Here is a 13427-nt window from a genome sequence, read left to right as displayed (position 1 = left end):
ACTTGATCCTGTTGAGTTAATGTTGGGTTTTGACCTCACACACGCCTAAAAGGGACTAGTGAACAGTGGTGAGAAGTGAACAGCTTCAGCACTGCCTGTAACAGTATCACCTTGCACAGCAGCATGACCATGCAGGCTGTGGAATTACGCTTTCTCAATTTATGTGTAAAAAGGCATCTGGCAGATGAACCGACTGCCTTAAAAGAGCGATCAAACTTCTGGTTTTCCTGTTCTAAAATGAGCTTGTTGATTGGCTTAGGATAACCAGAAGCTAAAAACTGAGGCTGGAATCAGAGTGTCAGTTCACTCAAGTATATTTTAGCTGTTAGAATAGGAAGCAATGAAGTATCTCAAGACTTGAAAGCATGTTAAAGCTCCTTCAGGTGTGTTTTTTCAGTAATCTGAAATATTGATACTGGTTTTAAACATCTATTATTTCAAATGTTGCATAACTGTAAAAAATCCTGTCTTGCTTTATACTTTATCTGTGAAAGAACAAGCCTTTCACTGTCTGGTCTTCCACTCATGCTGCTAAACTTACCTTGTTCCAATAAACAATCAGTGTTAGTCAAGGAGTCCATGTATTGCTGCAGTAAAGGGGAATCAGTAAACAGTGCGCAGAGCTGGGTGTGTAGTGAATGGGAACAAAGAAAAGTAACAGTGCTGAAAAGCTTCACTGTTCATATATTCTTATGATGGAACATAAATTGTGAAGACCTTTTTTCTGGGGTTGCAAAAACATGTCTGTTGAATTTGATCTGATTCAGTGTTCTCAGCCAGAATTTCCAGAATTTCCACTTCATGCAACACTTGTAAGCAAAGTCACCTTCTCTGATTAATCTCAGTGGAGAGAGGATGATTGGAAGAAGCTACCAATATATATCATTCATCAGTCGCTGTTATTTCCTTGCATTGCCGGTGTGTTGATATTTCTGTGCATTCACTGGTGCGTTTCTTCCCACAGATATTGTATGTTGAAGAAAAAACTGATAGGATTAGTTCCCAAACTGTGCTAGGAGTACAGTCCTTAATACAGTCCAAAACTGTGTTAAGGCAGAGTGATGATTGCCTTTAGTTCAGTGACTCTGCATATAGAAAAGTTGTGTAAGTGGTCTTGATAGAAACTACGAACAGGAGAAAGGAAATGGAATGGGTAGTTATTATTTCCGAACGGGTTAATAGACTGACAAATTGAACTGAAGGGCACAGGATTTGATGAATTAGTATAGGTGTGTGACTCTTGTGGCCTCTGTGGACCCAGAGCTGGATGGGCAAAGCTACACACTTTATATTCTCTGTATGCTTCTCTACTAAGTTACACTATTATTTTCATGATGGTCTGCTTTCATCCATCTGTCATCTGCTCTTCTCATTTTCGAGGATAGCAGCAAACTGAGGCAGATCTTGTAGGAAGTGTGTAGATGACATCAGAAATCTCCATGTAGGCTACAAAGCAAAATCAAGATCTGCAACCCTAATGACAGAAAAATCATTTGACGGGTGATACTGTACTAAGGGTTGTTATAGAGCAGGGGTCCTCAAACTACGGCCCATGGGCTGGATACGGCCCCCCAGGGTCCTCAATCCAGCCCCCGGTATTTACAGACCCACCCCCACCCTGCCACCGGGGGTTGGGGGGGGAAACCAAGCAGCCGCAGATGACTCCCTGCCACTTCATCCACATGCCAGCCCCCTGTTTAAAAGGTTTGAGGACCCCTGTTATAGAGGGTCCATGCAGCTGCAAAACCTAACTTAAAACTGAGGCAAAAGACTAATACCCATTCATGATATGAGAATGTTGTCATGGATAAGAGCATTCCTTTAATTTCATTCTGTGCTGCTTTCTTTCCCTTCAATCTTATTTTAGTGTAAATGTTCATCTTTCCTGAAAAACTCCAGCAATTTTGATTTACTGCCTTACTGCAGTGTGGCCAGATTGAAATTCTTCCTGTTTCAGAACGATGAGTGGAACTTTTTTAGTTTGACGAGTAAGGACTCTGGATGGATATACTGCAGATTGCTGTGCTGGTCTCCCAAAGTACTTTTTGACATCTTGTATGAAAAAGATGGGTACTGATCTTGAAAAAGACAACTGAAAAAAACCCCTTTATTATCCTAGCCCCAAAATGCTTAAAAGCATGGAGTAGGGACAGATGAAGGTACAGCACACTGAAGCTAGTTTTTCAGAATAGTGAGCAAAAACCCCATAATAATTTCTGGGATGATCACCTTGAAAGTGGCAGTGATCTTTGCGGTGGTAAGAAGGCAGTGGGTTGTGCCCACGAGTCCAAAACAGACTGAGATCCCCTCTGGGGACCACCTGTGGAATTGATGCAGAGGAAGAAGAATCTTTGTATGCCCACAGTTTGTAAGTGGAGCCTTCAGGCTTTAGACTCGGTTGTTCATCCTGCTTTCCTGACCCACCTGTGGAAGTAACTACACATAGATTTGTATGCTGGATTTCAGTAAGATATAAAGAACCACTTGAAGAAGGATTTGTTCTGGAGGTCAGTGCAAAAGTTCTGTTTTAGGGAGCTGACAGACTATAGGTAACCAACCATTCTTTGGTTTTGTTGCAGTGCTTTAGCAAGGATTATAAGTACAAGGAAATTATTGGACTGCGTGCTTTCTTCTCCTGAGCAGCTATAATGATGTGGTGCATCAATTAAAATTTAATGTTTCTTCTTGTAGCTGATCGAGAATTCATAGAATCTAGGAGGAGAGCGCTGAAGCGTTTTATAAACCTGGTGGCTCGACATCCCCCTTTCTCAGAAGATGTGCTCTTGAAACTCTTCTTGTCATTCAGTGGCTCAGTGAGTACTTGTTAGCAATAGCCTTGGGTTTGCATATCTCTGTAACTGCTTCGCTGGGCAGAGTTCAGAATGGCTTTTGACCTACAGATTGTTGCTTCTTGTGATGAGAATTTTCTCTCAGTAAGTATTTCTACAGCTGCAAAGTGAAAGGTAATTTCACTCAAGGCCAGGAGTACAGTATTTTGAAAATGATAACTGTTCTTAGGGGAATATGTATAATGCTTTTTCTTAAATTAAATATAACCTGGGTAAAGCTGTATCTGCTAAGTTGTGCCTTATTGTTGCTATATGTCCTAGACCTGTGTGAACTGCTGTGCATTACTTAGTTCTTTCATGCTCATTTGATTCTGTATCTTCTCCAGGATGTACAGAATAAGCTAAGAGAGTTGGTCCAGGGAGTAGGAGATGAATTTATGACTTGCAGATTAGCAACCCAGGCCAAGGTATGTATGTGAATTTCTTGCAAAATATTGTTCCAGTTTCAGTGGTGCTCTCCTCCAGGTGGATCAGTTATGGCATTTGTTGAGTGATGGAGACCTTAGGTAGGAGACAGTTGTTTCTGAAGTTTGAAGGACTTTAAAACTTGTATTTTTATCAAAAAGATCAAATAAATGTTTGCCTCTTAAGGGCCTGACATTTCTGGCTAAATGCTGGTACATGAATATGACGGAGATTACATAATGAATCCTGCTCAGAACATGTTTCTTGGCGATTACTTGTACTTGCATAACAAACTCACTCACATACTGTACAATTTAAAAGCTAATATCTAGATTGATGTCTTCCCCGTGTATTCATGCCCTCATTCTGTCTGTCGTCGTCTCCCTGTGGGAGGGTAATTTGGACTGTTATAGAGAAGTTAGTTAAGTTCTCCGTATATCTTTTTATCCCAGTGATTAGTGCTGTGGTGATTTTTAAATAGACATTCGCTGTGTTCATTGGGCAATTTTAAAGCAAGTTGTTGTTCAGGTTCCTGCAATACTAGCAGAAGGTTTTGCAACTGGAGCTTAATTCAGGCTTTTACCAGTGATACACAGGTCAAAAAGAGCTGAACTTTCAGTACATGCTTGACTTTGCCAAGCTGGCAGTTACTAGTAGCGTCAGATCAGAACCTGTGAGCTTGAAACCTCACAAACCCCATTTTAACTGCATAGTAGAATCACGGAGTTTGCCAAATCTCTACACCTGGTATTTGAACCTCATTCTGCCTCTGCAAATTAGGAGTATTTGTATGACATCTGACTTGGACACCTCAATCGTGAAGCTAATCTGTTCAGGGTTGTTACAGCATGGCATGAGAGAGCGTGCGCGAGAGGGAAACCTGTCTCTCTTCTGACTATATGGTATGCCCACCGTTAACATATGTGAATGTGCATCTGATTTGTCCACTATTAATCTCTCTTGTGTTTCTTTAGGACTTCCTTCCAGCTGACATACAAGCCCAGTTTGCTGCCAGCAGGGAGCTCATCAGAAATATTTATAATAGCTTCTATAAGCTTCGGGACCGTGCGGAGAGGATAGCTTCTCGAGCCATTGATAATGCCTCAGATCTTCTCATATTTGGAAAGGAGCTAAGGTAGGTTGGCAGGAAGAGGATTTGCTATTGTGAACTTTTCTGCTGTTCTTTCACAACTGAAAACTGTTTTAAGGTTTACCTGCAAATAGTCTGGTAAGAATGGGCATTTCAATGTATGTTGTAGGTCATAATAAAATTTTTCCTACTATAAAAGAAGAAGTTGCATGCTTTCCACTAAGGTTATGTTCCATAGAGAAAGAGGAAAGAAAATACAATACCTTGACATTCAGGTGCTGGTTTTAGTGTTTTTTTCCCCCAGTATATACACAGCTCTGTATTTGTGATTGTGCAGTAGTAGCTTAGCACTGCACGCTATTTAAACAGATTTTAAACTCTGAACGGCTCTCTGCAAATAAGTGTATCTGCTTAGTGGAATTTGTCTCCTAGATTTGAATACTACTTATCTCCTCCTAGTGCTTTGGGCTCAGACACTACACCGCTTCCTTCCTGGGCTGCATTGAATAATAGCACATGGGGGACCCTGAAACAAGCCTTGAAGGGTCTGTCTGTTGAATTTGCACTTCTGGCAGATAAGGCTGTGCAGCAGGTGAGTTCTTTACTTTTTCCTTTTTTTTCCTTCTTTTTGTAAAACAAAGCGAGCACATTGCTGTCTTTCATCTTGAATCATGAGCTCTGTGGACATAGGCACTCTAAAGAGTTGAAAGGAAAATAGTAGTCCAAACTCACATCCTCAGCCACCAGCCCGCTTGTTCAAGCTTGTTTATTCTTCAAATGAAGAACCTGGACTGTGTTTAAGTTGGGGAAAAAATATAATGGGCAAGGGAAAGGAGGGAAAAGCCTGCTTTCTATTTTTATTCCAAATGGTTATTGGACAGGTTAAGTTGTACTACTGTACTGAGCTGTCCAGAAGTCCTGCATTCTGTTTTATTAATCTGCTACAGAGAATCTGAAAGAACTAATTTCTGAATCAAATTTTGGCATTCATGTTCTTAAACATTACATGGGAGTCTTTCAGACAGAAGCATCATGTTCCTGTGTAAGTGTGCAGTGTGATAATGACTGTTAAAATAATGTGAGAGCATGACAGTCTGGAAAGGAAAAGTAATAGTGATAGTTTCTTCTTCACTTCATCTCATTGTGTTAAAATACTCAGCATGCTTTTATAGATCCGTCAGACCAGGTCTTTTTCTCCAGAGTTTATGCTCTGGAGAGCTCTTTTGATACAGGAGAAAAGACAGATTTTGTAAAATAAAAAAAACCAAGTAGTGAAATTTGGCTTGGTGTCTCATCTCTGACTTCTGATGCATGAACTGTTATGGGGAACATGCAGGCATTTATAACTTTAATGGACTAGTTACCTGGTAAGATAACTACAAGATGAAAGATTGGAGGAATCTGCAAAAGCAAGAAATTCCAGGCAGAGTGAGCCAAAAGAACTGACACACAGGACTGTGAAACTAACTCTTCTTGTTAGAATGATCAGTCAGTTGGAAAAGCTGTTCCTGCTCCAGTCAGATCTTTGTTCTGCTTGCTGAAGACTTAACATGCCAGTGCAATCTGAAAGATTTTTGATGTGCTTGTGTAAGTGTTGATATGCCCTTGAGAATACAGTGGAGGGCTTGCATGGTGTAAGGATGTGAACTGTGATGTTGATTCTTGCCAGGCTTACATAAAATGTACTTTTTTCCTTGTTTTCTAGGGTAAACAGGAAGAGAATGATGTGGTGGAGAAGCTGAACCTTTTCCTGGATTTACTCCAGTCCTATAAAGTGAGCTCTGCTGTTCTTCTGCCAATGAGAAAGTTGTTTAGCACAAGCTTGTGCTCTTTAGAGGGTGTAACGCCAACTGGATGGAAAACTGTCTGGGAGGCCAGTTCAGAGGCAAACTGGGCATCTGGCAGAGGGAGGGGAGTGGCTGTTGGCCGTAGCTAGCTCTGTAGCCTTAGTGATCAGCTCATCTTGTGACAAGAACTTGCAAACAGCAAATGCTGTAAGGAATTTAAAAATATGACTGCTTGAACTATATGGATCAGCTAACCTTTTTTTCAGATTTGGCTGCTTTTGAGTCAAAGCAGTGAATTAGATCACTAGGGGTTTGTTCATGGAGGCGTGAGCTCGGTTACAAATGAAAGAATTTCTGTTAATATTAATCTTCTCGTCAAAGGCACTTTTCTTTAGAAGCACCTGCTGAAACTGTATGTGGCAGCCTCTCCTGCCATTCCCAGGCCTGGATGGGACACTGGCAAGCAAATAGGACACTGGCAAGCTCTTACCACAGTTAATTGCAAGCACTTAATATTGAGAAGGAAGCAAGAGATAAGAGGCCTGATAAGATCCAAAATGTTGGCAGAAGTGATGCTTCAGATTGCCTCTTAAGCTCGCTGGTCTGGGTCCAAGCAGTTTTGTTTCTTGAATTCTTAACTGCCAACATTTTTTGACCCTCTTGAAAGCAAAGAAACAAAAATCAACAGCATAGAAATTACGTAAAGTGTGACTATGCGTTTGTGTTCCTGACGTACTTGGCTTGTGTGCTTGCTGTCTCTTAGCTTCCACTATGTACCTCTTTTTTTCCTTTTCCTGTAAAGGACCTGTGTGAAAGACATGAGAAGGGGGTATTGCACAAGCACCAGCGAGCCTTGCATAAGTACAGCATGATGAAGAAGCAGATGATGAGTGCCACTGTGCAGAACAAAGAACCAGAATCTGTGGAGCAATTGGAGTCTCGGATTGTGGAGGTAGGGGAGGTGCCTGGGACAGCAAAGGGCAGTACTGGACTCCTGTAATGGTGCCACTGTGTAGCTCGGCCATATTTGCAGAAAGCCATTAGACTGAAAGGGTAACTTGTGCTTTGGGTAATATGAGCTACCTGCTGTGCTGCACGGAAAATGCGTTTGTTTTCCGCAACACTTACTACTACTGGCTCTTTGGCAACATGTCATTTGCAGGAGCTGTGGAAAGCAATAGTCTGCAGGATGGGAAGTGCAGTTGTTGCCATATCAAATGGGTTTAGGAACTGCTTTTTTAGGGGTTTGGTATGTGCTTGAATTGCTAGTATGGTGAGGAATGCTGTTTTCTCCTGCTGCAAGTGAACCTCCTTGGCACCCTCTTCCTGGCAACGTATTTCACAGAGTTTCTGTTCTTTCAGCAAGAAAATGCTATCCTAACCATGGAGCTGCGGAATTACTTCTCTCTCTATTGCCTGCATCAGGAGACACAGCTTATCCACATCTATCTGCCTCTCACGTCTCACATTTTGGGGGCCTTTGTCAACTCCCAGATCCAGGGTCACAAAGAGGTGAGTTCTTCTGGACTGTATTCTTTTTCCCAAATTACAAATGAGAATTTGAATGTGTTTGCTAGGTGAATCTGTTTTTTGTTATGCTGCACAGAAATTATAGGACAAGGAACAGCTTCGTGGGTTTTGCTGGAAATTCAAGAGCTCCCTTTTATTAACCCCTAAATAGGACCTTCAGCATTCCCCATATATAGACTTTCTTACGTTCATTATATTAGAAAAGTCTCTTCCCCTTCAGCTCCCTTCTTTCCCTTCAGTGAAGGAGCTTGACCAAGGTATGGGAAATTCCTTAGCCTGCATGCTCAGTAAAACGTTCAGAGCACTGCATTGTAGCACCAGTCTGAAAGGGACAATCTGGGTCCACTGGACTTTCCCAAAGCACTTCAGCAAATTTGTGTTGTGTTTTTGAATACACTGAAAGTACTGCTAAAATGGTGTGGTGAGATGATGGCCTTCTGTGTTGTCATACCTGTCTTCTCTCATTTTCTACTCACAGATGAGTAAAGTTTGGAATGAATTGAAGCCGAAGCTAAGCTGCCTCTTCGTGGGATCTAGCAGTATGCCAACTCCACCATTGTCACCTCCAGAGGGAAACTTCTTCTCCAATTAATGCTCTGAGCATCTAGCATGGAGCAAGAAGTGCAGTCAATGAAGGGGTGGGACCTCTACCTCCAAATGTTAGAATGAATCCTCCAAACAGCTTTTTTTTTTTTTTTTTTTTTTTAAATACTGCTGCTTTGAGCTGCTCTCCAATTTAGACAGACTGGATTTGGGGCAGAACATACAGATATAAAGACAGTCTCTTAATTTTTAAATACTCTAGGGCAGTGCTGATGTTCATCCTGCAGACACTCTTCATGGGGTCAGGATGTGACCTGGTGCAGTGAGCGCTGCGGTGTTGTAGCTGATGCCTCTGCATCTTGTACTAACAGTCCTTGGATGTTTATCTGCACACACGCTGACACATCTCTGAAGTGCTGAGATGAACAGGATATCTGAAGCACTTGTTTGTAGTAGAGATGGATTGCCTTTTAAGCTAGGGAGATCCTGTGTTAGGGACATGCGTGCATAAGGAAAGCTGAAAGCCATCCCCCACCTCATTGATAGGTGTATGGATTTGATTTCTTCCTGCTAGACCTTAGCACAGAATACATGAATGGTGTGGTTGGATTCGTAACCCAGCTGGGCAGGGGTCAGCGCTGCTGTGTGATGGTAATTTTCCCAGCAGGGCTAGGCGGACTGTGCTGTCAGTGTGTTTCAGTTCACAGTGGCAGGACAGCCTAGGCACTTGCTTGTATTTTCCAGTTTGGGGCCAAAGACAACTCGGTTCAGGAACTCAGAGGAGTTTGCCTGGCATAAATGAGAAAATAATTGAATAAAACACTGCTTAATTGTAAACCACTGCCACTATACGAGCAGAACAGCTACAAGGTAGCTTGTTTATTTTCTTCTGGGGGTTTTGACATCCATCTGTTGAGTAGCTGTTCAGGACTATTGGAGAGCTGCTGAGCCTAAGGCTGGTGTTTTCTTTGGTCTAGTATCAGGTGAAGTATCCTGTTACGCCAGCAGGCTGGGACACAATGCTGATAAAGTTCATCAGTACTTATCAGGATGTTACTGTCATTCTTTTTTCTGGCTGTGGGTAGCATTGGAGTGTGTTTGTGAAGAAGGGAAGACAATGAAGTGACCGTTCTCTAACTCAAAATAGCAGGGTCCTTGGTAATGGGGTTTTCAGAACAATTTGTGACTCTGATAAAGGGACTAAACATTATCCATGTTTCACTTTGTATCTCTGGTGACTTTCCCTTAGAGGTAAAGGGTAGGGGGAGGAGAACTTGCATGTTATGTTACCTTAGGGGAAATTGTGCATATCCTCCAGACAAGCCGATAACAAGAGAACTGCAAGTGTATGCAGCAAAACTCTGCATGAACAGGACCCCCCTGAACTTAACTTCTCTGGGGTCGAAATAGCTGCCAAAGGGGAATTTGAGACTTGGCTTCTTAGCGTTTTCTTTGAGCGGGTAAAAAGGAAGCACGTTAACAAGGATGAGTGCTCACTGTCAAACTGGAACCATTACAGTATTTTCCCATTGAGGAACTTCCCTATTAGCAGGAAATATATTTAAATCATCCAATCACAAAAGCTTTTTTTCTTTTTAATTTAGAAAATTCAATGCAGCATGAAGCTGCTCTTAGTCCAGGTGAAAATTATGGGTTAGTTCCTTCAGCTAGGAGCAAGATAAGAAGTTTCTTGCCCAGTTTCATGAGACTGTCATAACCATTACACATACCCTTCAAAATGTGGTAACGTGCATTTATGTGGGTGAATTTCTTGGGTGCTGAGCCTTGAAGAGTATGTAGGGTATCTTGTTTAACAGCCTTGCTGAGAATGTATTATTAAGAGCTTTTTATAGCAATTTAAATGTTAACTCTCTTCTGAGTCTTGCCTCACTGTGTATTGGCCTTGTCCAGCGAGAGAGATTAACTGCAAATGGCTGTGACAGATCTGATTCTCTCTCCTGAAGATTTCCAAAGCGATGCAGAAGAGATTCTGCTCACAAGCTCAAGAGCAAACTGGCTGGGGAGGGAGATGTTTCTACAGTGCAGTAACAAGATACTGTCTCAAGAACGGCACAAAAGGTTTTTCTGCCTGACCTTGTCTTGATTAGGAAGATAGTTTGTGGTGTGGAAAGCGTGTCACCCTGTTTTTAAATGCTCTTTGCTCCTAGCACCTTTAGAAGGTGCTGACTGGTTATGGCCTGTCACTTGGTTAGTCTTGGTACCCATCCTCACCACATCAGGCAAGCAAGGCTAAATGAGGGAACAGCCAGACTGAAAATACTGTTATGTTTTGGGGCAAGATCTGGTATCTGTATGATGGATCTTCTGTGTAGTTTGGCTGGCTGGGGTAGGTGACTGGGCTATGTTCTGTAGGAGCATTTGCAAAGCATTAGCCCGAATGGAACTTCGTACTTCTCATATGTAGAAAAAAAGTTTCAGTTTTGGGCTTTATTTAAAAACAAAAAACCAGAAAAACACCAAAACCACATTTGGGCTTTAAACTAACTCCTCTTTCCTGTTCTGCTTCAAAGCAAGAATTCTGCAGTCCAAATGCGGAGACTGTAACAACGATAAACAGAGACCACATGACCTATAAGAAACTGGAATTATGTTGTTTTGAGAGAACACCCATTCCTCTGTTGTCAGCCCTTGCCTCTTTGAGGAGAGCAGTTTTGGGGATGAGGTTTTCTTGTCTTGGTTTTACTCTGTTCAAGTAGTATTTTGAGAACGGAGGCCTAGTATTCTCAAAGCTGATACAGCTAACAGCACTTTCAGAGTTCATTTCATACTGAACTGTCAAGCTTCTGTCTCATTCCTAAGTACATGGATGTGCTATTTCACACAACCAGTAGTTTGCAAACGTTATTTTTGGGAGACTAGTCAGTGTGCAAATAGCACTGTGATGTTTACCTCCATATGTGAGGGATTTCCTTAGTGTTTTTGTTCTGTTTAGTGTAGGGATCTGTCAAGACTCGGAGAGCAGCATCAAGTACAGCTTCCTTCCTCTAGAGGAAAGCAGCAGGGAATCAATCGAGATGACTTCAGTTGTCAGTCTCCCCTAGTCAGTGTAGGGGAAACAGTTCTAGTTACCTCCATGCTATTGCCTTCTGCAGCAAACAGCCTAGCTATACGCAAGGGTGAGAACAAGACTTAATGCGAGCTGGTTCTGTTGCTGGTGGCTGGGTAGACTGCAATAAACACTAAGCAAACCAGAAGACCAATTGAAGAGTGCGTGCTGCCTATCCAAGAACTGATGCTCCTCCAAGATGTAGCGCCAAAGAGTTAATGTGCCTTCTTGAATGGAAGCTTTCTGTGTATTGCTTAAGGTCACAGGGACTTTCATGTGTGCAAAATAGTAACAGTAGAAAAGGCCTCTAATTGTTCTGTCAGTGTCAAATCTGTCATGGACATACCTGGGCACTAAACAGCCGAGAACCTGAACTTTGCCTGAAAATTATTTTATCAAAAGGGCTATATGCTTTTGTCACTCCTGAGATCTCCTCTGCTTCAAGCTGTAAAGTAGCAATATACAGGCTTTTTGACCAGTATTGTGTGTTGAAAGGCTTTCCGAACTGTATTTACAATACAACCTTAATCTTTGATCCTTCTTTCTCTCTCCTTCCATCTTCCTTACAAGTTGCTTCTCCTAAGTTGTAACATATTTTCAACAGTGCCTTGCTGCATCCCAGTGCTTTTACTCTTCTACTTTGCTAATGCAAGGGTGTAATTCCTGCACTTTGTAACAGGCTAATTTACAATTTTCAGTTTGAGCTGTTTCCTAAAAGACAAAGATCACCAGCTGGGGACAGAACTTACTTAAAACATGCCAATCTCCATAGCTGCAGCAGGTTCACTACTCTGGCACAAGCTAGAAGTCAGTGCTGGTGAAAGCATCTTCATAAAGGGATTGAAGTGACTGCAGAAGAGGGGATAGCAAACAGAAGTGCAAGCCTGAGCCGCACTTATTCTTTTTCTGCCTGAACTCCTGGAGGAACAGAAGGTAATTTGCTCCCTCACCATGCAATTTACAGTTTCTACCAGGAAATAGATCAAGATAATGAAACAGGTATCGGCTGCCAGTCATTCACTTTCCTACCACACAGTAAGCTCTTACGCCCTGTTACAAGCTACCTATCACCTTGTGCTTATTTTCTCTCCTCTACTTGCCTTGAAGCCAGAAACCCTTACTGCTATGTCAGAAGCAGAGGTGAGTATCAAAACCCCTAAGCAGCACAAAAGGAAAAGAAAGATTCTAAGGTGTTAGCTCGAAGTCTGAGCTGTGGCTGACTGAGCATATGAAGAAGGGCATTTTTGAGTGGTATAAATTATTCAGAACTGCTGGAGGGAGACAAGAAGAAACTATCTTGTTCAGAGGGTGTGAATTTTGCCTGCCTGGAATATCCTGTATCTTTGCTTTGCTCAAATAGCCTTATGTATGAAGCACTTTATCCAAATGCAGGAATTAAAGAACTATTACTACAACTGGTAGACTGGAAATGTTTACAGATCCTATATTACATTCCAAGATTCTATCTGTAAGTGTTATATGTGTTTGTAAAAGTGTTTAAAACAAAAAAAACAAAACAAAACTTGTGTAAGAAGTTACATATGTGATGTGTTATTTCTAACAGTTTGATCAAGCTTTTGCTGCCCAGTGTGCTGTGTTGGGCTGACCTGAATGCTGAACAGGTCACCTGCTACCAACACGTGACAAAGCTTGCAGCTATAGGTGGTGGCACTTTGCAGCATGGACTTGCTGAAAGTTGATTTTGTTCAACATAATTTTTACCTGAAATGCTCAAAACGGTTCAAGGTCAGGACAGGATCTGCAAGAGCGAAAGCAGGGCTTGAGTAGGGCTGTACATCTACCACTGACTTTTGTTTTCTTAACTCCTACAACCTTATACTGTGTTCAGCTGGAGCATCCTGAAGGAATCTCTACCTCAACTTTTTTTTAAAAGGCTTTCACAGCACTGGCCGAGCCTCACCTTGGCCCTGAAAGTAATGCTGAATAGGGAACTGTATAGAAACTGGCAGAGAAGATAATTGATTGTGCTGCATCACAGTCCACTTAATCTTTCTGTGAAAGAAAGCCAACTTCTGAAAGGCCCTTAAACAGTCTAGAAGGTAGCCAGCTGCTTACAACAGAACACCACATGCTTCTACTGAAAAAGTATTTTTAATCTTTAAAAACATTTCCAGCTACAAGGGAAAAACCTAAAA

At 41.8% G+C, this 13427-nt stretch overlaps 1 protein-coding gene across 3 annotated transcripts in view; it reads left to right on the top strand.

The window, feature by feature from the left end:
- Positions 1–12794, top strand: part of SNX8 (sorting nexin 8) — a 29072-nt gene extending 16278 nt beyond the window's left edge. For all 3 annotated transcript variants that reach the window (XM_027779531.2, XM_055803565.1, XM_055803564.1), the window contains 8 exons: positions 2692–2813; positions 3176–3256; positions 4229–4389; positions 4804–4936; positions 6050–6118; positions 6934–7083; positions 7494–7643; positions 8140–12794. In XM_027779531.2, the coding sequence (XP_027635332.1) occupies positions 2692–2813; positions 3176–3256; positions 4229–4389; positions 4804–4936; positions 6050–6118; positions 6934–7083; positions 7494–7643; positions 8140–8253 (980 nt within the window). In that variant the 3' untranslated portion in view covers positions 8254–12794. The remainder of the gene's footprint in view (positions 1–2691; positions 2814–3175; positions 3257–4228; positions 4390–4803; positions 4937–6049; positions 6119–6933; positions 7084–7493; positions 7644–8139) is intronic.
- The last annotated feature ends 633 nt before the right edge of the window (positions 12795–13427 follow it).

Source organism: Falco peregrinus, chromosome 5, assembly GCF_023634155.1.
Source record: "Falco peregrinus isolate bFalPer1 chromosome 5, bFalPer1.pri, whole genome shotgun sequence".
Taxonomy (NCBI): Eukaryota; Metazoa; Chordata; class Aves; order Falconiformes; family Falconidae; genus Falco; species Falco peregrinus.
The sequence above is the reverse complement of the archived record's forward strand: the minus strand, read 5'-3'. Positions and strand labels throughout refer to the sequence as shown.